Source organism: Astatotilapia calliptera, chromosome 1 (assembly GCF_964374335.1).
Source record: "Astatotilapia calliptera chromosome 1, fAstCal68.1, whole genome shotgun sequence".
Lineage (NCBI taxonomy): Eukaryota > Metazoa > Chordata > Actinopteri > Cichliformes > Cichlidae > Astatotilapia > Astatotilapia calliptera.
The window spans coordinates 2,739,573-2,763,117 of record NC_137422.1 but is presented as its reverse complement, the minus strand read 5'-3'; the positions used below and the strand labels follow the sequence as shown (position 1 = coordinate 2,763,117).

At 40.4% G+C, this 23,545-nt stretch overlaps 1 protein-coding gene and 2 long non-coding RNA genes across 4 annotated transcripts; 1 reads left to right on the top strand and 2 right to left on the bottom strand.

Moving 5' to 3' along the window:
- Positions 1-8,115: 8,115 nt before the first annotated feature.
- Positions 8,116-9,537, bottom strand: LOC145429765 (uncharacterized). The gene is made up of 2 exons (XR_013910077.1): positions 8,552-9,537; positions 8,116-8,380 (listed from the first exon to the last, which is right to left on the bottom strand). It is a non-coding gene; the product is annotated as an uncharacterized LOC145429765 (long non-coding RNA).
- A 134-nt stretch (positions 9,538-9,671) lies between these two features.
- LOC145428739 (serine/threonine-protein kinase pim-2-like) lies at positions 9,672-23,105 on the bottom strand. Of its 2 annotated transcripts, XR_013909048.1 has the most exons (5): positions 22,678-23,105; positions 22,172-22,337; positions 11,405-11,585; positions 11,148-11,318; positions 9,672-11,058 (listed from the first exon to the last, which is right to left on the bottom strand). XR_013909048.1 is itself a non-coding variant. In XM_080301368.1 (3 exons), exons 1-3 carry the CDS (start codon positions 11,634-11,636, stop codon positions 10,967-10,969), a joined length of 495 nt encoding a protein of 164 aa, XP_080157494.1. In that variant the 5' UTR covers positions 11,637-11,898; the 3' UTR covers positions 9,672-10,966. The 2 variants fall into 2 exon arrangements, 1 of the variants encoding a protein (XP_080157494.1); XM_080301368.1 differs by lacking the exons at positions 22,172-22,337; positions 22,678-23,105 and having other exon boundaries at positions 11,405-11,898.
- On the top strand, positions 22,336-23,143 carry LOC145428742 (uncharacterized). Its single transcript, XR_013909051.1, has 3 exons — positions 22,336-22,473; positions 22,715-22,890; positions 23,098-23,143. It is a non-coding gene; the product is annotated as an uncharacterized LOC145428742 (long non-coding RNA).
- Positions 23,144-23,545: the final 402 nt, after the last annotated feature.

Below are 23,545 nucleotides of genomic sequence, written 5' to 3'. Positions count from 1 at the left end.
AAGTAATGCAGGGAGTAACGACGGGTTTTCCAGTTCAATCTAGAAAAACAGTAACAGAGTGTTAACAGTGGTGAGGTTTGTAAAAAAAACAACAGGTTAGCAGATCTATACCTGGAATTTTGAAACATCGGGTTGGAATGTCAATAGGCTGTTCTTCTTCAGAGAATTAAAATAGGATGCATAAGCTTTTCGGTTAGGCCATATATCCCTTCACCCCTCAGGTGCCAAAAACATGGACACATCAATGTACTGTGCTAATCGCACCAAGAATTTAAAAATAATGTACGAGATAAATGTTGTAACTGTGGTGGGCAGCAAACGATCCCATAGAAACACACTTAGAACACATTATAATTGAAACCTTGATAAGTTCGTTTTTACAGCCCGTGCGACAGATCGTCACAATCAATGGATGAACTTGGCAGACATTCACAAGCAAAAGTAATTTGATGTGGGGGACTTGATGCAAGCAGCATGTTAGATGGAATTACAATGTCCAGAATGGAGCAGTTATTGAAGAATGAATGGATTCATCTGCATGATATAAGCTGTAAAAGCTTAAATGTTAGAGCTGGAATTGTGGAATCACATTAGTTTCAGATTCACTGGCCAGTTTTTGTTCATAGCAGGTACTTAAAGAGACACAGAGCTGAGTGTAGAGGAGTATGACACAGAGGTGACACCAGACGTGGTGTTTCAGTTCTGCTGATTAGGAAACAATTACGTTAGGTAGTGATCAGGAAATGCAAAATATGTTGATGTTGAAGATTTAAATTGTTCTGTATATAATGCAAATTTATAGGTAATGAATATCTAGGTCTAAATTATGAAAAGGTAACATTGGCAAAAGGTTGTTTTTTAAAATTCATAGATCAGTTCAGTTCAATTCAATTTTATTTATACAGCACCAGATCACAACAACAGTCGCCTCAAGGCTCTTTATATTGTAAGGTAGACCCTACAATAATTCATGCAGAGAAAAGCCCAACAGTCATATGACCCCCTATAAGCAAGCACTTTGGCGACAGTGGGAAGGAAAAACTCCCTTTTAACAGGAAGAAACCTCCAGCAGAACCAGGCTCAGGGAGGGGCGGGGCCATCTGCTGTGATTGGCTGGGCAGAGAGAAGGACGACAGGATGAAAGACAAACATGTCTCTTGTTAACAAGCCGAGGACAAGCCCCTCAACCCCAGACCTGGGCCCGCTGAAGGGATTGGCAGATGCAAGTGGACTTGGATCAGAGGCTAATTTTCCCCACAGAGATTGTAACAACTACTGTGCGACCAGACCTCGTCCTTTGGTCTAACTCTCAAAAACTTGCGTATGTCATTGAGCTGACGGTACCATGGGAGGAAGCAATTGAGGAAGCATTTGAGCGCAAGAAGCTGCGCAATGCCAACTTGTCAGCTGAGGCAGAGGACAGAGGCTGGAAGATCAAGGTGCGCCCTGTGGAAGTGGGGTGCAGGGGCTTTGTTGCCAGTACAACAGCAAAACTGCTTAGAGAGATCTGTTAGGTGTCGGCTGTGTGCGGACAGGGATAGGACCCAAGGTGCAGACTCCGGAGACAGAACTTAAACCAAAACAGCTTTAATGCTGAACGCAAACATAACATAACTGGAAAACCTCAAAAATAAACTAACACCAGCAGATTGACAAAACACACAGCAACGTAAACAGTAGATCGCGACACGGACACAGAGAAACACAGGGCTTAAATACACAGAGGGAGCAATCAGGGAATGGGTAACAGGAGGGAAACACAGCTGGGGCAAATCAGACCTAATGAGACAAGGGGAAGCAAAACCAGACACATTAACATCAGACATGGACTTTCAAAGTAAAACAGGAAACACATAACACAGACTGAACAAAGACACAGACTCGCACGCACTGCAACAGAGGGAACAGAGACGTGGGACCAGGGCAGACACAGACACTGACTGGACACGGGGATATAGCCACTAAGGACACACAGAGACGCGAACTAGACAAGGGGATACAGCTGACAGGGGAGACAGAGCAGCTAGAGAAGACAGAGACATAAACTATAAGACAGAACTCAAACAAACCAAAGACTAGAAAGTATAAATAATATAATAAACTCAAAACCCCTGGGTCGACGACCCAGGCATCCTAACAAGATTGGGATCAGAGGACAGGCGCAACAGCAGGCTATAAGAGAACTAGCTAACACTGCTTAGAGGACCAGTCACTGGCTATGGTTAAAAAGGGCTGACACCACTTGGGCAGCTAAGGCAGTCAGCTAACCACGAGAGAAAAGAAATATTCCGCTCTAAATGCTAAAGAGGTAAGTATTATTTCTCAGTTGCAGTGAATAGATAGAAAATAAACTGTAGGAAACTAAACAGAAAGAAGAAGAGAAATAACAATTTAACATAAATCAGTGACACACTGGGCCTGATCAACCCTGGCAGGGCCTCCTTGGATGAAGGTGTCTAGTGATTATGGCCGAAACACGTGATGAATCCAAGGTCCACTACTGATGATGTGTCCCAAATTTAAAATGATAATCTAGATTGATCTCTAATCCCTAAACCTAACCAAGGAAGGAAAATGGCAGATTAGCCTGGGTAAAAGACCAAAAGTTGAGGCACACAATGGTGCGTGCTGCTGACAAAGTTTCTGGGCTGCCTTTCCTCATAACAGCCATCCCTCAAGAGTCTCTCCATCTAAAGCAATGCTTTATCAGGGACTGTAGCATCTAGTCCTTTTAACTGAATGCGAGTACTCAAATCAGAGCTTTAACATCCAAGATCTGCAAAATAATGGAGAAAATTATAAATGAAAGAGGATCACACTGTATAGAATATCAAAGTGGTTCCAGCATAATGTTTAGAACATGAAATGAGAAAAATATAAGACATGATGTTTAGAGAGGGGCTAGTAAACAAAATGAGGAAAACTGTTATCAATGGTTGAATTTTTAGATGATGAAGGATTTTATTTATTGTATAGTCAAATACAAGTTACTCTGAAAGACTTTGGGTGGAAAGTGGAACACCAGGGAATATGGTGTGCTCTTCCATCCATCCATCCATCCATCCATCCATCCATCCATCCATCCATCCATCCATCCATCCATCCATCCATCCATCTTCATCCGCTTTATCCGGGGCCAGGTCACGAGGACAGCAGCCTAAGCAGAGAAGCCCAGACCTCCCTCCCCCCAGCCACCTCCTCCAGCTTATCTGGGGGAACACCAGGGCGTTCCCAGGCCAGCCGAGAGATATAATCTCTCCAGCGTGTCTTGGGTCTGCCCCAGGGCCTCCTCCCGGTGGGACATGCCAGGAACACCTCACCCAGGAGGCGCCCAGGAGGCATCCTTGTCAGATGCCTGAACCACCTCAGCTGGCTCCTTTCGATGTGGAGGAGCAGCGTGCCCTTCCTTATTATTCTATTCAGAAAATAGTAGACGAATGAATGCAAGAAGGCATTAAATATAATTCAGTGTTTAGGTGAAAGTGGGTTCATCAGATCTGTGCTATACTGTAGATGTGTTGTATATGATGCAGCAGCAGACACAGCTCTCCTGAAATGAAACTGTATTCAATATCAGGCAAGATTCTGGATAGTTGTACTTAAAACAGCTCCAACAGAAACATTATTGGTAGACACAGAAAAATGTCATTAGAAATTAGAAAAGAGCTGCCAAAACTTATCTCTCTAGCAAAAGTACAGGGTCATGGACAGGATCACACAGAGCATAGTAAGGGGAAAAAAGAGATGGAAATGTGGTAGAAATAATAGGAAGGAAGGTTTCTAAAATTAAAGTAGGAGAAATGACAAACACAAGCTTAGATTTGGGCACACTGGTTTAAACAGTACATTTATTCATGATAGGGAACCACAAAAAAGGGGAATGTGATTACTTTGGTAAACACGTTATGTTACACTGTAAGAAATAACTGGTTAGGAGAAGATGACTGACCTATGATCTCAGTAGAATAACAGCACACTGAAGCTCATCGACTTACTGTAAAAACACTCATGAGGTGAAAGCAGGGGCGATTTTATCCCCCAAAAATCCAGAGCGATGGTGTCTGAGACGCAGCGGAGCGGAGGTGGAAGTGTCTGTCTTAAAACAGGACACATTAGCTGCATTTAACCTTCAGTTACTCTTTATATAGTTGGTAGGAGTCGGGCCATGTTTCTTTTTAGCTGAAAAACATTACACCAGGTAACCTGCAGTGTTGAAAACGCGTTTCCCCACGATGTTTGCTACCCTACAATCCGTCCTGCTCTGTAGTAAAATCAGCGATATTTGACCGTCCTGTTGCTCCCATTGAAATGTATACAGCCTATTTAAAATCTAAGACTTCAGATTGTCCGTAGCCTGCTGTTGTTACCACTGTCCTGTTTGAAATTTAATGTGAGAAACTGGTTATTTTGCCATATGTGCCGATATTAAACCCAAAGTACTTACTAGCTAACTGACTGGATGCCCATTAACCTTATAACTCCTGTTGTGTGTGTGTGTGTGTGTGTGTGTGTGTGTGTGTGTGTGTGTGTGTGTGTGTAAAAACTGAGATGTTCAGAGGTCTTGCTTCATGGTATCGAACAGCCCGCACAAAACAGGTTCTTTATGTTTTAGTTTAAGTGCTGATGTAAACCACAATGTTCAGCAAACATCTATCAGGTCATTGGACTGTATTTTTTTAAAGCTTAAGTATGCACACATGGGATATATTAAAAACTGACAAGCCGTTTGAACACATGATGTGAAATCACTTCATTAACCTGCTGGATTTGCCAAAAGTTCAAATATTTATACTACTTTGGCACATTACTCCTAACTTATTAAGTGGCTCTTAGTGAGGGTCATGATAATCAATTCAATTGAGCAGAAGTGACATTCTTACTTCGATTCGTCCAAATTCATGTGAGTTTCAGTCTGTTCAGCCTGTTTCTGTGTAGCACCAAGCAGCAGACCTAAACCTGGATGTGCTTCTGGCTTCTGCCTCTAATGAAAACGGATGAGTGTAAAATGCAACCATTGTTTGTAGTTTGCTGCCACCTACTGAGTGAAAAAAGAACTGAAGCTGTAAAAAGTCAGTATTCCTAATGATAGGCTTCGTTTTGTTTCAGTTTCAGTTCACTATACAGCTCATCAAACTGTTTTCCCTTTACGTTTTGATATAATAGCTTTTTAGTACTACTGAGACACATACTGCCTTTTCCTTCTGTCAGAGTAATATTTTCTTGAGCTGTGTAACTGGATTGTTCAAACATAGAGGTAGTTTGGATTCACTGACACAGGAGCCATACGCCCTTTCTGCAGTTTCTATGCTTCCTTAGCTCGTTTATGTCGCCATTGTTAATCCTGTCCTGTGCAAACAAAAGCTCAAGCTACACTTGTCTGACTGACAGAAGGTTCAAGAGAAGGACATTTGCTCTCAACTCTTTCCCTGTTGAAATGTTATTCCAAGGAAGTGAGTTTCCTACAGGGTATGGAGGGTTAGTATGTGTTAATGATTTCAGTGTCATGCAGGGGAAAGCAGCATTCAGTGGAAGCTTCTCGGTGACTGTTTTAAATCCAAATATGACCCTTATTTGTGGCGCATGTTAACATACGGTCAGCTCAGGAGTTAGTATCAGTGATGTGGTTGTCACGAGGTTGCGCACAGCATCACCGGCAAGAGGGCTTGGTTTGAGAGGTTTTTGGCATCTGTGATGTGATTTACAACCATCCACTCATGTACAGTAAGAAGCCGCACTCACAACCGTGGGCATCAGCAAGTTGGTGAAATTTAAACAAAACAAAACAGCGTTACATCTGAAACTCTCTTATTGTACCCAAAATACAAATTTTAGTGATTACATGTGGCTTCATTAATTATGTTCAAAAGGATGAATACATAACGCAAGTAATAACTTTATGATCAGTCAGTGAATGAAGGAGCTCAAGAGTGCAAATATAGTTGCAATAAAGTGACAAATATGCCCTTTTATGTCAAACAAAGACCGAAATAAGTGGCATCAGTGTGAGGATGAAAATGAGCGATCCAACCTCACACTGCAGATATCAGGGCAAAGCACAGTGGGGGGGTTGCAGTCTGCACGCACAAGAGGGCTAACAACGCTGTGAGTGACGGAATCCACCCAAACTGAGGAACAGCTTCTTCCCCAGAGCTGAAGCCTGCACTGTTTGCACTATAATATAATATAATATAATATAATATATCATGTTGCTATTTAATGTTTTTTGTTGCAGCTGCTCTGTGAGCCAAGCTTTCGTTGTCTAAATTCAATGGCAATATATCTCTGCACCACACGATGGCGATAGATTCTCACAGACAGTCTGTGCTCTGCTTCCGCCACCAGTCATCTTTAAATCTTTTTTTTATTCAATGAAACCTTTATTTAACTGTCCATCTCGCAGCATTACTTTAAAAAAATCATATTTAAATACGTAAATAAATATAAAAGCCAAGGGTAAAAGAAAAAGGTAACAATTATAAGAATACACGCAAAAATTCACATACATATATTGTTTTGAGCCTTTTTGTTGGTGCAGTCTGATATTGATTGTATGTGCATGTGCACATCCTTAAAATAATGACAGAAATATGGTGTTTTGTTAGTAAACTTACATTTATGGATCAAAAATTTAGCTAAAAGTATTAAGAAATTTATCATAAAAAAACATTTCTCATACTTCTTGGGGAACTTAAAGAAACAGAATAAAACATTTTCCCATCGTAAAGAAAACTCCCTTAAAATATGGACAATAACAAAGCTGCTAAATTCCTTCCAGAATCTCTGTGTAAAAGAACAGTACCAAAAAAGATGTGTCACAGTTTCTGGATGATCCCCACAGAAAGTACAATTAGTATTTATGTCCCTTTTAAATTTGGCCATGTAGTGACTGGCTGGATAACATTTATGTCGAATTTTAAAAGAGACTTCTTTCACCTTATTTACAATCAAATATTTATGGGGGACCATCCAGACTGTCTTCCACTTGATATCTGGAACAAATCGGTTCCAATAAGATATTATATATGGGAGAGAGACGATATCTTCTTGGAATAAACTACGTATTCTCTTATTGCTGTTACCAAGTTCCTGTGAAAAGCAGATTTTTCCTATTGGTGACTCAGCTGGATCAGGGAGAGTGACTGAGGTAGAGATCGAGCTGTCAGTGTTTTTATATAACATTAAAGTCCCTGAGGGTATGGCACCAAGCACCATTGAGAATTCCTGAACACTGATTGGAAAATTATATAGTGCAATAAAGTCGTTGTAAGTAAGTAGTTGTCCCTCTTTACTAACCAGCTGAGCCACCAATAGGATCCCATTTTGGAGCCAAGTTTCCAGGAAAAGTGATTTATTTTTCTATAAAATCTCTCTGTTGTTCCAGATGAGGTATTTGTGAGGTGAGAAGTTGTGTTTATAAATGAGGGTCCACGCTAAGAGGACCTGCTTATGGAAGGATGAAAGCTTTACAGGGAGTTTCTCAACATTGTAATTACAATTTAAAGTAAAATTAAAGCCACCAAAACGAGAGAAAATATGGTATAAAGTTCCAGACAGAGGTAGGGTTTTAAGAAAATGTTTGCGACGTCGAAAATAGCGACGTCCATCTGGGACTTTCTAGTGGACGACTTCATGGCTGCGCCTTCACCTGGAGACTGGCGCTCCATCACAGAGGGATTCCAGGAGCGCTGGAACTTCCCTCTGTGCTGTGCAGCTCTGGATGGGAAGCACGTCCAGACAAAGGCACCCCATATATCATATAGGAGACACACACTTTGATATAAACTAAATATTTATTGTATTTCTTTTTTGTGGTGCCCAAATTTATGCACCTGCTTGATTTTGTTTAAACAATTATTGCACACTTTCTGTAAATCCAGTAAACTTCTTTTCACTTCTCAAATATCACTGTGTGTGTCTCCTGTATGATATTTAACTGACCTTTTTTATTGTAACAACCAACGATTTATACAGGAAAATAATGTCTATTAACAAGGTTGCCCAAACTTTTGCATCCCACTGTATTAGTATATTTTGTCATTAGTATAATATGAAATAAATTCTACATGTGTCAAGTCGTGTGCCAACATTTGCTGTGTAGTAGAACTGAGACATTAGTCATTATAAAAATTTATTTGAAATAATATTAAAATTCTCAAACAGAAAAACATTAAACATAAATATATAAAATATAAGTATTTACAGAGAGACAGGAATAAAAAGGACCAGCTGCTCTCCAGAGCAGGAACAAGGCTGAGGAGGAAATGCTCCATTGGAGACTGGTGTGGTCTCTTCAGGGACTCCAGGGTGGCCAGCTCCACCGCCGATGGACCGTCCTGGGACCCGTCCCTCATCTGCCTCGGAGCCGTCCTCCTCTGTGGGCCTGTAAAACAGCACAAAACACAAAGAAATGAGAAGGCTGCTACTAGATTTTAATTTCAACAGTGAAAAAAAACAAAAACAGGATATAATCAGATTGGTTGTAGATATTTAGTAAAGGTGATCACAAGGCAATCCCACCGACTAAAAAGGTATCAGTGCTTGCTGTACATACCTGTGGGTGCAGCAGCAGGAGCTCAGGGACTGGGGAGCCAGGAGAAGCAACAGGGGATGCTCTGCTGCAGAACCAGTTGGCTCTATCAATACAGTATTAAATGCTAACAGGTTGAATATAATCAGAGAAAGTATATACAGTGGTCCCTCCTTTATTGCAGCAGGGGTTCTCAGAATAACTAGCCCCTGGCCACGCACTTTATACACTGTTTTCCCCACACACATGAACATTGGTCACAGTTCTCACAATTGATTCTCAAAGTGCAAACTTTTGTAGATTGCAAAACGTAAAAGTATTATTATGCCGCGTTTTGTCTTCATCTGCCCGCCACTTTCGTGCGCCCTTTCCCCTCGCGGTGCAGGTGTCTATTTCCGAATGAGGCTCATAGTTATGGGTGTTTTTGTGCTGTTTTTTCTATTGGACGTGATGGTTATCAAAACCAAACATGATAAATTTGGCAAGCGCAGGAGACACGACACGGAGCAGATTTGTCAATCAGGCTGCAGAATGCAATGCTGTACGGTGCAAAAAAAAGAAAAGAAAAGGAAAATCAGCGGAAAAGCGAAGCAGTGACAGCGGGACCACTGTGTGCTGCTTATTAATAAAGAAAATATATTCCTATATGACAACATGCATGAAAGCAGAACGGTATTTGTACGTCAGTGGGAAAATAGTGGTGGCTTGCTAGCTTTTGTGCGGCTTCCCCGGGTCAGCGAAAACTTAAGAGAAAACTTAAGAGAAATGAATGAACCAGGTTGCCCTTCACATATCTTCCTCCAAGCTCGGTCCTTTATATTCCTGTCTCGGTCCAGAAAGCAGCTGGTGTCGTACAGCTCCAGGTTGTTTGCTACGGCGTTGATTAGCCTTCCTTCCATTGAAGAATGAAGGGGTTTGGCTGGATCTGCCCCTTTGACCTAGGTCACAGCCACGTCACCAGGCTCCTGATTGGTTGTCGCGGCACGATTTGACGCTGGAGTTCAGATTTTTCCAACTCCAGGTAGCCGCGTAACGCGCGTATGCACAAAATGCAACACAAAAACTCACGCACGTGGTTTTATTCGCGAGTCAAATGCTCCAAACGCGCTAGACTGACGCGCGTTTCAGGCATTTTGGCGTTTTGGCGACACAAATCTGCTTCCGAATTTTCGCGGGAGCCGCAATCGCGGGTCATCGCGCTTTTCCATTGACTTTACATGTAAACCTGACGCTCTGTTCGCGTCTATCGCGTTCGGTGTGAACACACCGTAAGAGCTTTTTATAGAATAAATTGCATGACTGCAGTGAGAAAGCAGTAACATCACGACAATGTCAGTAGGGAGTGGGGAGAGGGTTTTAGGAAAGATTCGAGTGCCCGGTCTTACAACTGCAGCACAGATCATAATAAAATTGCTATTTGCTTGGGTATTACCTTCATGAATGACATCCATATTACTAGGAAGCAAATTCTGCATCTTCAAGTTAGGATTTTAAGGGGGATAAGGGGCGGGGACACCAACTGATGTGCAACTTCTACTAAAGCTTTAGCATCATACTAATGATTCTTGACGCCAGCGAGGCTGACAAAGTGGTGTAACAATTTGGTTTTTTTTAAAGATAGAATTTCCTATTACTGACATCATTTAGAAACTAGGGTTTGACTCCTGTGTGAGACCGTAATTTTCTTTATTTATGTAACTTTTGTTTTCACTGGCAGTTTAGTGTTAGGTTAGGACAAAAAACAAATTAGGAAGGTTAAAGACAGAACATTACTAGATTGTGGTTTTAATTAAAATGTAGCCTGTGACAATGCTGAACACATGACAAGCTACTTTAAGGCATATCACCCAGTTTGTAATATTGCTAAACATTTCTGAAGGCAGACGAGTCATGCTGGCTGGGTCAGTGTCATTTTTGTTGTAATTGATGTCTGGTTTGTTCTGTTCCCTAGTGATGGGTAGGGATGGGTACCAGTATCCGGTGCCATAATGGCACCGGTTCTGACATAATCCTTGAAATAGTAATAACACAGTATCCTCAGCAAAGATGAATTAAACAAGTTTTATTTTAATGGAAGTTTACTTCAAGTCTTCAGATTTTTACTGTTTTTTATTTGATTACTTTAAAGTATATGATTACATTTGAGTAATTAAATAAAGACAGTTTTGATGGAGCTCCTGAGCCAGCCCAAGCTCTCTATGAAGACGAGGAAAAACTCCCCTGGGGGGGCCAGATTGACGGGAAGAAACCTCGGGAAAGCCCATTCAAAGAGAGATCCCCTTTCCTGGGATGGCTGGGGGGGTTACAGGAATTCCAAAACACTGAAATTTAAAGTGGGCCAATTAAAAAAATTATTTCCTGAAAAAAAGAAAGGTAATTCATACATCACACATAAATGATAACGTCTGAATTGTGTGTGTTTGTGTGTGTGTGATAGGCTTATCTCAGCCAAGTGTGATGCTGTAGGTCCTCCAGCGTCGGCCGCGTCTCCGGGACTTTGGTTAAACACGCGTCCAAGAAATCCCGGCAGTCTGGAAAGAAAGGAAAGAGAAAAAACATGAAGATGATAGTTCCAGTGGTCCAAGCCATCAGTCAGTCTTGAAGTGTGACGTTTTCTTACTTTTGGACAGATGTCTTTTGAATTTCAGGCGCTTTTTGAGGAAGCTCGTGGTGTCAAAGTCCCCCGCATGAAACGCTTCGTACAGAACCACTCCCATTTGCCATACCGTGGTGGGTCCACACCTGTAGCAACTGCGCCCGTACCACTCGGGAGGGGAGTAAATTTCTGTACCTAATAAACAGACACAATTGCAATTTCTTCTAAAACAAAAGGCGAAAACTGTGACATCTGTGAAGAGCAAGAGCAGAATATGTTACCATAGAAGAGGCGGTACTGCGACCGCTCCTTAAAAAAGCAGCTGAGTCCAAAGTCGATGATACGAACACGCGGTACATCTGAGCCGGTCTCAATTAGAATGTTCTCACTCTTGATGTCCCGGTGAAAGATGTGTTTATCCTCCAGGTGCTTCGCAGCATCAACCAGCTGCTTCAGAATGACCTGGAAATAGAGCAGGGCGATATGACCAAAAATATTCATCACGATATACATTTGAAAAGTTGCGATAACGATATAACTGACGATATAACTGACACTAGACAAAATACTTTACAACTCCACAACTTTATTAGTGCAAAAAACCCCATCAATGTATTTTCACTTAAACAAGCAGCTGTTTTTTTATGTCCATTAAAGTTATATAAAAATGTAACAGTGCAAATTCCTCGCTGACAGTTTAACCAAAAGGCATTTCCAGTGGAAACTGGCTGACATATCCTCAGCATAACCATGTATAATATCCACAAAACTTAAAAAGAGGTTATACACACACAATACGGTAATATCATGTTGAGGTGCAGTACGTATCACTCCGCGAGGCGCCTGCCTACGATAGCCGTAATGCTCCGACAATCCATCGAGCGGTGCGGCTTTGTAGCTTAGCAAAGTCGCCGTGCACATAAAACCGTTTCGAGGTCAGTAAACACAACCAGAGTTCATACATAAGGCGCACGGGATTATAAGGGGCTCTGTCGAGTTTCAGAAAATTCAAAGGGTTGATTTTAAGTGTGCCGTATTTTCCATACAACACGGTAATAACGACGGCCTGCTAGCATGCGCTACCAAAAATTGTGCTTTGTTGTGTATCTGACGGACGAAAGCTAAACCAGTTCCACACCACTGAAGCTGCAGCATTTTTACAAACCAGAAACTTAAACAACTGAGTTAAATCAACACAACTTTTTCATATTCAATAAACCTGTGCATTTTGTGTTCATAAAATGCGATTGAAACATGTTCAGATGAAGTAAGTTGAGCTCTTGGAATATTTTAATCCTTCACAATTTTGTCATTTTATTTCAACAGTATTCAATAACTTTTACCCCAATACTACTTGGTCACTTAAATACTACATGCTGTCTTCATATTACATAATGTTCAACAAAGTCTAGATCCTGGTTACCATAAAAATTGAATGGGTCTTCAACAACTACCATCCTTCTATCTTTATCCTGGTTGCAGGAGGGCTGGGAAATAACCCTGAAGTGATAGGTTACAAGGCACGGTACACCCTGGACAGCTGACCAGTCTATCACATAGAAACAAACAACCATTTGCAACAGCACTAACCACCATGCCAACAATCTAGGAAATGTAGGAAAGCTATGATTTCCTGTATTTGATGCAGAATTGTTTTGTTTTGTAATAATACACAATAAATAGCAATAGCAATAGCATGCACGTGGTGCGTGTGTAGTGCCTCTTATAACTCCTGCAGTTTGAAATCTTGTGCGATCTTGTGAATTTCATGAGTTCAGCAACTAACCACTCTCACTAGATTGTATCAGCTCATCTCAACAAGAACAAATTAAGTTGTTGAATTTCGTACAGATTCTTCATGATTTAATTACGTTCATAGAAACATGAAATTATTGTGTTCAAATTACAAGTTAGACTTTTTTAATGTAACAACCACCCAACTTACTTTTTTTTGGTAAAAAACAGTAGAGGTGGCTGCTCGACTTGACTGAGATGGATGCCTTCCTGAAACCACGATCTAAAGAGCGCGAGTCTGAAACCTGTGCAGTGTCGTGGGATTTAACATTGATATGTTATTGACTTACTTCACTTGAACATGATATAAACAATTTAATCTAGCCTCTCTGCATGTCATGTAGTTTCTACACTATGTAGTTACACTTAACTTTAAAGCATGAGGCAATTGTGTTAAATACACGCAAGATGCTTACGTAAATCCAAGAGCTGGCCAATCCCTTTTTTTCAGTGTACTTACCTGGATGATTGAGCATGTATCAAGACAATGAGTCATTTACTTTAGTAAAACTGTGTAATGCAACAAGAAAAGAAAAAATATCCGAACTATAGCACCGACTTTTAAATAGCAATCAAGCCCAATAAACAGTTTCTTTTGTTAAAAGAGGGGCCTAATGTCCTCCACAGTTATGTGAGATGATAAAGCCATACAGAAAATGATTACTTCAAGATATAGCTGCTAAAAGTCGTTCTACTACCGAATTATGTGTATGTATCCTCTCCTGATTTATTTCCAAAGTTTACTCACTTGATTTGGATTACTGAATGGAACCTAATCATTTTATTAATCTATACACACAGAAATAGCCACACAAACTAAATTAGTTGGTCAAATTTTATTCAGACACTTGATGAAATAATCACACAATGTGGTCCTTCTAATGACAGCAACATAATCTTGTTAGGAGGTGGTGGGATTGTCACATGCAGTGAGCTAGCATGATTTACTTAAAGCTGATGTGATTCCCAGATTGGACGAACTATTTGCATTTTCCTCATCATTATTTTTATTTTTGTTTTCTGATTGCTGATTGGTAGTGGTTGCCAGAATTATGCTTTCGCTTAAAATACAGTGTTAGCTACTAGTGCCTCAATTTCTTGGTTGTCTAAGAAATTTATCCTATCAGAGCCTTCAAAAACAAAAAATAAAAACAAAAAATATATTTTACAAAACATAATTCCAATTAAAATAGTTAGCTGGGTAAAATGCCGCATTTTTTATGTCACAGTTAGTGCGATTCTTGATTCTTATGATAAAATGTAATTATATTTTAATCCCACAAATTTCTTTTTTCTTTTTATGAGAGCTCACACACTTAAAGGATATCCCAAAGTCACACATTTTACAACAGCAACCTCATTTTATAAATGCAATACACTACAAAACAAGTGGAATAAAAGCAAAACATTAATAATATGCTTTAGTGGAATTACTACAGTATCTTGAAATTTGCCGTTTCCGTTCGTGCTTTTATTTTGAAGGCAGCCCATTGAAACGGAAATCGTTGCGCTGGGTCACCTGGCTACCGTTTAGCGTTTACTTTCCGTTAGCAAAGTTGTAGATTGCAAGAAGTTTTTTGCGAGTATACATTTGAGCACACCAGAACAAAGGGATTACACACATATAAAGCACGGTATGTACACCGAGTTGTTGTAAAGAAAACAAAAACAGGCTTGTAGGCTTGTGAAATGGGACGGTCTAGCTTCCCTCGCGCTGCCCAGGTTGCCTATCAACCGTTATACTAAAAGCGGGAAACGTTTCATACAGCTTTGTTTGACAGAAACGGAGTAGAACATATTTTGTTCATTTGTTTCTACATGAGCTTTGTGTGATGTGATAAGTATCTGAGGCTGAGACCACACGACTGTAAAACATGATTGTTGGGCTTCATTTTTGTACTGAACAGTCGTTTTAAGATTAGCTAGTAAATAACAATTAGCTCATGTTGTTCATGAGACTAAAGTCATCTTACTTTGGTAATGTAAATATAATATGGCCAATATGATAGTTATTATCTTAATCATTATTAGTTATCACAGCAGTGAGTTCGAACTCTGTGTCAAATACTGAGCTTCAGTAAAGATTCTATGGCGTTATTTTAGTGCCACTATGCTCAAATTCTTTTTACTTGCGCTCAGAATAGTGGCACAAAAATAACGCCATAAGATTCAAGTTACAATTATTTATATTTCCTATCTCCTTAAATCTTCACTCAAAGACAAGTATGTTTGACAGTGTGTATATAGATGTATCATATAGAAAAGACAAATATTGTTCGTTTAATATGCTGGCATTACTAAATTTGGCTCAATGCTTACATATATGTGTAAAAAGAAAATGTGCGAGCTGTGGTAACTGTGTCTGATAGAATGAAGAGTAGACTGATACATGAAATATTCCTTTATTGGGTGAGAAAATCAGACCATGTCATAACTGCTTTAAGTCATACAGAATAGATATCAGAGCTTTAAACAGGCTGACTTCTGCTAAATGGGTCAAACTGGGCAGAAAGTCTACAAACACATAACATCCTTATAGAATATGATGTAACACTATAGATCAACTTAGCTCAGAATATATAAAGCATATAAACAATTACAGCAATATGATGCAACAAACACAGCAGTGCTACTGATCCAAAATACTCAAAGCTTCATAGAACTGAAACAAACATTTATTTTAGCTCCATTCTGCTGCTGATACATACTTTAGGTTTCTGAACATTGAACTTGTTGCTGCCTTTCATAGTGTGTAACTTGAAGGCCCTGAGTACTTTCTCTCACACTGAAAACACTGGGATGATAACATTATTTGAACATTACCTAATAAGACTGATTCAGGACAGACAGTTATGTTAAACTTTCCTAGCAGTCCTTCACAAACAGGGAACAGTCTGTCTATTCTCTCCATCTGTCAGCTGCTGCTGGCTCTTCCTCCTCCTCTTCCTCACACACTGCTGAGTTTGTCCTGGTGGATCATCAGGGGTGCAAAGCCTCACAGATGATGTGCAGCAGTGGGTCCCTCAGTCTGTCCTCACTCTGGACACTTGCAGTTGTCACACATGGAAATGAAATGTGCGATAAGCTGCAGGATTCAGACACAAGTGTAACTTATAAACACACGTTCATACTTTTATTCCACAATCAGAGAGAAAGAAACAGAGAGAGAGTGCAGGACAGACAGACAGGTGACAGTCTCAGGTGTACACACTGCTACACAACAGCACCAGAGAAGGAGGATTTAGTGTTTGTGTTATTACGAGTGCTACACAAGAAGAGTTCCCAGATGGTACAGTGGACACATGTGTGACTGCTGTGATTAAAGCATCTTTCTTTCAGCTTAACGAGTGAACCGTCAGCTCGTTCAAACACACGTTAAAGTCCGTTTGGCTCGACACCACCGAACAGAGGCAGCAATATAACATAGCTAACATTAACAGTGCAGTGAATCCTGCTTGTTGCGATCATGTTTAGGGGGTAGGAGGATGTGTTCATGACTTATGGCAGTTTGCACCAGTCCAGGTCCATCTGTGTGGATTTCATCTTTCCAAGATTCTGAGGCCCAGTACAACTCATTAACCTGTTTTCTTTGTTTTCTTTATTTTTAACTTTCCAGCTTTCCATTGCCATCGAAGCGTTACACCCCTTCTCCTGCACCAGGGTACAAACAGAGCCCCCTACATGGTAGGCTCCCAGGGAGCTCTTTACTGATCGGACAGCAAGCTGCATGCTTGCGGCTGGCTCAGCTGAAAGCCCGCCTTGCGTTGACACAGATAAATAACGCCATTGCTATTGGTGGCCGAACCAATACACGCGCCCCATTTATATCTACAACACCCCCCTTTCCTGACAGCTGCAGCCATCAGTCTACTAAACCTTCTGAAGGTTGCTAACACCATGTCCCATCCCTTATATAACCCCTATGCCTCTGGGAAACAAAGTTCAGCCCAGGGGCGCTATGGACAGTCGAGTATGCAGGCAGAGAGAGACTCTCATAAGACACCTCCTCATCTTGGGCCTGGGTCCAGCTTTAGCTCTTCTGGAGTTTCATCTGCGTCTCCTGCAAAATCTGGAGGAACAATCCCATCACTGCTAACTATGCCAATGAGCTGCAGGCCAGAAGGGAGTAAGACTTCAATGGAAGAGGACATAAAGAAGTCCAAACCTGTGGGCTCTGCAGAGTCTACTTCAGAAACAGCTGTGAACATCCTTATGCAATTTGGACTTGAAAAAGAGGACCTGGAACATCCAATCTCATACTCTGAAGATCAGATCACTCCTGACAACCTGCCTTTTACCTTACAAGTGACAGAGGATATCCCAGTGCTGGCCCAGATGCAAGACTACACTGCCACTTCACCTAGGGTCTTTCCGCATACCTGCTCTCTATGTAACAAGGAATGTAATCAGATGAAGGTAAGTCGAAGATTGTTCGATGTTTTTGCTTTCAGTCAGTTTTTATTTATTTGAAACGCAATGTTTTTTGTTTTGTTTTGGGATTGTTTTTAATTATTTGACTTTGAATGCCATTATAGGATTTTGGTTTTGAAAAAGCTTCATGGATGCTACTTTAAAGTTTATTTGGTTTGTTTTATTCACTATTACTGCATAATGATGACTGTAGGAAGACTACCAACTTGGACTGCAAACATTTGGACACATTTTCCCATATTTCTGCAATTCAGTATTCTGTAACAGAACTTTTGAAGGATTACAGTCCAGACTAAACTTAACTATATGTCTACCAGATGTTGTAATTTAAAAAACTACTTCAAAGAGACCTTCAGAAACTTCAGTGGTCTGTACTTGCAATTGATAGATTTAATGTCTTTTGACTTGATGTAAACCCATGCGAAGACATTCAAGGCATTTGCTAACAATGGAGCCAAGGCCTCAGATGACGTGATGAGGAAGAATCTGCAAGCATGAAGAACCTGTGCATCAGAAAATGTTGGAAGAGGGCTGTTTTTTCATTTGTCTCTGTCCTTGGGCTACTGTTCCACAGTGCTCATTCAGCTTTGCTTTTCCTGGAACTGTTGCTGAATGTAAAAGTTCCCCTTTTTGTCTTTTGTCACTAGAGTGAACAATAGTGTGTTTGGTCCTTTATTTTATATCAGTAGGCACCTTGTTTTTGTGTTATACTAATTTTCTTTGCTCATACTTTAAGTTAGTGTTTCGGTGTCACAAGACTTTTACTACCACAAACATAAGCACCCTGGGCGCAGCGCCCAGTCATGAGCTACACAAGCACCAGCTTTAATTTGACTGATTGTTGAATCTCTCTTTATGGATGTGCCTTCCTTTGCTGCACCAAATTTCACATTTGGGCTCCTCGTCAAAGAAACAGCGCCTTCCTCTTCTGGCCTATTTCAACATCATCTTCCTGTCGCTACTCTAACTGTGATCAACATAGGTGGTGCATTTTGTCCTAATCCAAACTTGGCCTCTCCTGAGACGACCTTCTTGGAACCTTGGGAAATTTTGATGCTATAAGAAGAGCCTGAGTAGGGCTGGGTATCGTCACTGATTTCTAGAATCGATTCAATTCCGATTCACAAGGTCCCGAATCGATTCGATCCACAATTCGATTTAATTCGATTCGATTTAAATCTGGGAAATTTTGACAGTCAGAAATATTATAATTCAGATCAGTACATTTACATATTTTTGTATCAATCAAAAGGAAGCTGACACACGCAAGACTTTATCACAGGTGTAAGCGTCACAGCAGATGCTTTTGTGTCAAAGTAGCTGAAGATAAAACACAGAAAAACATGAAGGTGATTTTCCTGGCCTGGGATTTTATAAAAATATTCTGCAGTACATCAAAAATGAAAGAAAACCATTAATCAACATATGAACATCACCTCTGACGTTACAGCGGTTTTATTAGAGACACAGTTAAGCGTTTTACATTTTGAATAATTTTAAAAAGTTTAAATTTGTTCAGTATTGAACAGCAGAAATGAGGTTTTCTTTTCGGAAGAATGTAAAAGGGAAAAAAACAGCGGCCGACAGCCTGTAAACAGCGGTAGACTTGTGCGTAACAAGCAAGCGAATAATGAAGAAAGGGAAACTGTTCTTGAAGTACAGAGAGAGGGAGAGAGAGCTGTGCATCGCGGTGGAAGCAAAACAGTAAAAGTCAGAGTGAATTCATGACGATGTTTATGTGAAGCGTTTGGATCTTCTTTTGCTGCTGGTTCGGTCAATATTGTTTGGAGAGAGATCAAACTAACAGCTTTAGAATCGGCTCATAAAGGGCGTGAACACACAGCGCGGACCCGCCGACAGATCAGAATCAGCGAGCTGTCGGCTTTCAGCCCCGACCGTGAGAAAGGCGACATCTCACTGATTCTGATCCGCGGGTCGCGCTGTGTGTTTAAGTCTATGTGCAGAAGCCGTGTTCCTGCTCTCATTTACTGTCTTAACTGTTTGGTGGTTCTTGAAATTTTGTGAGATGTCACCTGAGATTCTGGCATTTTGGGCAAAATAAATTTATATTAAAAAATCGATTCAGGATTTTAATGAATCGATTTTACGTTATCCAAGCCAGAATCGATTTTAATCGATGAATCGATTATAAAAACCCACCCCTAAGACTGAGAGTCCAGAATCCAGAGCCTAAGATGACCCTTTTGTTTTGGTTGTTTGTAGTCAGATGTTTGACTTGTGTTTTCCATATATACTAAATAATTTCATCTTTAAAATTGTATCCCAGGAGAGGTATAATGTGTCATGCTTATTTGTTCCTGTTTTGTTTTTGGCCCATGAAGGTTTCTAAGTGCAATCCAGGCTCCTGGCTAATGTTATAATGCTTCTCCGTTCAGTGAAGGACTAACTGTTAATATTTTAAGATTTTTTTTAAGGCCACTGCAAAGTTTAGTGACCTTTTTATCAGCAAGTGATGTCAATGACAAACATTGCTCCTGATAATAATGAATCTGGTCTAAATGTTTGTTTTTTGTTGTGACCACTAGGATTGGGTCTCCCACCAGAATACCAGCCTTCACATCGAGAACTGCAAACTTCTGCGAAAGCAGTCAGTCTTTCTTCTCTGTACTTCGTGATTATGAACCGATATCTTTGGGGCAGCGCAACCATGGTTGTGCCGAAATGATGTCGGGGTTGTAATGCTAGGATAGCTTCCTAAGAACTGTTCATTTGTATTTTTTCATTTTTCTTTGTCATATTTGTTGCGTTCCTGTAAAGCACCTTAATGATTTATTGTTAAAAGGCTGAATACATTTCTAAGTTTTTGAATTAATGAACAATAATATATTTTTAAGGACATTCTACCTGGCAACATCTGACAAAAATGTACCTGTGTTTTTCCACAGATACCCAGAGTGGAACGGTGAAATAGCATCACCGCGAGGGTAAATATCTTCATTTGAAGTCATTTGGCGAATAAAAAAACATGCCAGCATTGGAGCCTTTCATTTTCTTTCATTTAACTGTGCTTTTCTTTTTAATGCACTTGTTAGTGCGTCAGGTGCCAAGCCCTCTCCCGCAACGTCTGCTGAGACTTCCCAGAAGAAAACCAGACATGAGAGTCGTTCCCGTTCCTGCAGCCCCCGCAGTCATCGTGACTCGGAGCAAAGCAGCGACAGGCGAAGAAGGCTTTCCCGCTCTCGCAGACCCCGCACTCATCGTGACTCGGAGCGTAGCAGGGACAGGCGAAGCAGCCATTCCCGCTCCGGCAGCCCACGTCGCCACCGTAAGTAAGTAAGTAAGTAAAATTTATTTATATAGCGCTTTTCACAGATAAAAATCACAAAGTGCTTTACAACACAGAAAATGGGAATATAAAACAATATAACAGTAAATAAAACAATGTAAAACAATAAAACTATAAAAACAGCATAAGAAGAAATTAATCAAATGCTTTTCTAAATAAAAATGTCTTCAGCTGTTTCTTAAAACAATCAATGGAGTCCGTGCAGCGAAGAGACAGTGGGAGAGAATTCCACAACCGTGGTGCCACAGTCTGAAAGGCCCGATCACCACGAGTTTTAAAACGAGTGCGCGGTACCACCAACAGTCTCTGATCTAATGACCTTAAAGCCCGAGAAGATGTATGTGATTTCAGCAGGTCAGATAAATATTGAGGAGCCTGACCATGCAGGGCCCTAAAGGTTAGAACTAAAATTTTAAACTGAAACCTAAAATTTACAGGCAACCAGTGAAGGGAGGCCAAGACTGGAGTGATATGCGATCTTCTCTTGGTGCCTGTTAAGAGACGTGCTGCAGCATTCTGCACAGTCTGAAGACGATTTAAGGCTGATTTGTTAAAACAAGTAAAAAGGCCATTACAATAGTCTAAACGAGAAGAAATAAAAGCATGAATAATCATCTCAAGTTCAAGCTTTGATACCATTAGTCTGAGTTTAGAAATATTCCGTAAATGATAAAAACAGTTTCGGACCAGCTGCTTAGACTGCTGCTCGAGCGACATCGAGCTGTCAAATAAGACACCGAGATTTCTAAGGCTTGATTTTACGTAAGGGTCTAAGAAGCTGATATGCTGTCTAATTTCTGGGACCATATGGTCTGGAGCAATAATTAGAGTTTCTGTTTTATCAGAGTTTAGTTGGAGAAAATTGTCATATAACCATTTGTTGATTTCTGTCAGACAATTACTTAAATTAGACAATTTATAAAACTCAGACATTTTGAAGGAACAGTATAGTTGGATGTCGTCAGCATAGAGATGATAGGAGATATATTTATAGCGCTTAATAATCTGGCCTAGGGGAAATACATAAAGTAAAAAGAGAATTGGACCCAGGACAGATCCCTGAGGTACCCCACACGGCAAAACTGTTGATTCTGATGTGACATGATTCATGCAAACAGTAAAAGATCTCTCAGACAGATATGATATAAACCATTTTAAAACAACACCAGTAATCCCAAACAAGTTCTCGAGTCTGTTTATCATGATACTGTGATCTACAGTGTCAAAAGCAGAGCTGAGATCCAGCAGGACCAGCACTGTGTATTCTCCGTGACTTGCAGAATAGGAGGAACAGTCATTCCTGTTCTCAATTACGCAGCCGCCGAAGGGAGAGACACAGAAGCCAATCACGATGTCTGTACAGGTCCAGACGCAATCGCAGGTCTGTCCAACAAACATTTTGAGAACTAGGATCAATCAAGAAGATTTAGCTCTCCAGTGGATTGTTAAAGGGTGAAATATAACATATATATAAAAATATCAACTTGAAAAAACTTAATTGGTGGACAGCATTTACCTTTTGTATCCATGCTGGGTGTGTGCTTTGAGATGTTTCTGAGTTATTAAGTTCTTTGATCCATACTTTTTTCAGGTCCCGGTCTCATTCTGACTCCTCGTGGTATGACCGTCCTTCCTCTTCACGATATCGATCACGCTCAAGGTGCCGCGAGAGACGATCCTCACTGAGAAGAAGAGATGAGAAACGTTCATCACCGAGGAAAAGCTGGGAGAGGCGATCGTCGACTGAGAGGTCATCTCCGAGGCGAAAGAAGTCAAGCAGCTCAAAGATCTTGGCAAAGAAACTGCTGGAAACATCAGGTTTGAAAATTGCTTCATGTTTTATTTTTTTGTATGTACTCATTAGTTTTTCTAAGATCAAAGTTCTCCTCCCCCCTCACAACCTTAACTTTACTAATGTAAAGGATAAATAAAGACCAGTGCCACCAGAAATGTCAGCATAGTTTTTTCTACTATTATAAAACTTTCAGAAACGGTAGATGATTTTCGAGACTTGGCACCCACCAAAGTGTGAATCTCTTTTGCACCTGTGGTCTTTTAGCTCTCCAGTCCTTATCAAACCAGTCTGACCTGGAGACTGTCGTCAAAACTTTGGCTCCTGCCCTGCTGGCTGAGCTAGTCAAGATGAAGTCGTCCCCATCAACATCATCATCATCGTCCTCACGTTCTGCATCTCCAGAAACAACTAAAGGGACGCCTAGCACAGAGAAGACAGAGGTGACTTCATATTATGCCTTTTTTCATGAATGCACAGTTTTGGACAATTTATAATGTGATCAGTGACAGATGACGTGATTGTTGATGCCACACAACCAAGATTAAATCTTTCAACACAGATTTATACAAGCAGATAGTTTGAGTCAAGTTGTCATGATGAAATCTGCATTTGGTTTGTTCATAATTTTCTTCCCTGTGTTTCCACAGGCTGGCAAATCTTCCCCTCCGACCATGGTGAGGCTACAAGGGACTGTAAGTAGTCTCTGTCACAGTGATGTGATTTCTGCTATGGAGAAAACATTTTGAAAAACTAAGTCAGTTGTTTTGTTTAGGTCAAAATTACAGGTATGTACACTGAAATTTGTTCACTGTTCAGGGGCGGATCTAGAGAAATTTTCTTAGGGTGGCAAAGAAATCAAATAGGGTGGCAAAATTGAAGCCTTCTTATTTTTCAAACACATATGCAGGTGGTTACATATGGTTAGAATAATTCAAATGCAGTAAGTATACACGTTTTTCATATAAATATAGTCTAGAACTTAATTATTGTCTGTAGCCCACATAATTACACACTTTAGTTACATAAAACATGTGAGTTTCTGTATAGCCTGTATAATAAATAAATATGTAGCCCAACAAGTATAAAATCCAGACA

What these genes read in the sequence shown, in the direction of transcription:
- LOC145428739 (XM_080301368.1), bottom strand. Translation starts at nt 11,636, where the DNA reads ATGTATATCGTGATGAATATTTTTGGTCATATCGCCCTGCTCTATTTC. An exon ending in GCAGTACCGCCTCTTCTATG is followed by an intron (nt 11,319 to 11,404) that starts GTAACATATTCT and finishes TCTGTTTATTAG; the next exon opens with GTACAGAAATTTACTCCCCT. An exon ending in CAAAAGACATCTGTCCAAAA is followed by an intron (nt 11,059 to 11,147) that starts GTAAGAAAACGT and finishes CTTTCTTTCCAG; the next exon opens with ACTGCCGGGATTTCTTGGAC.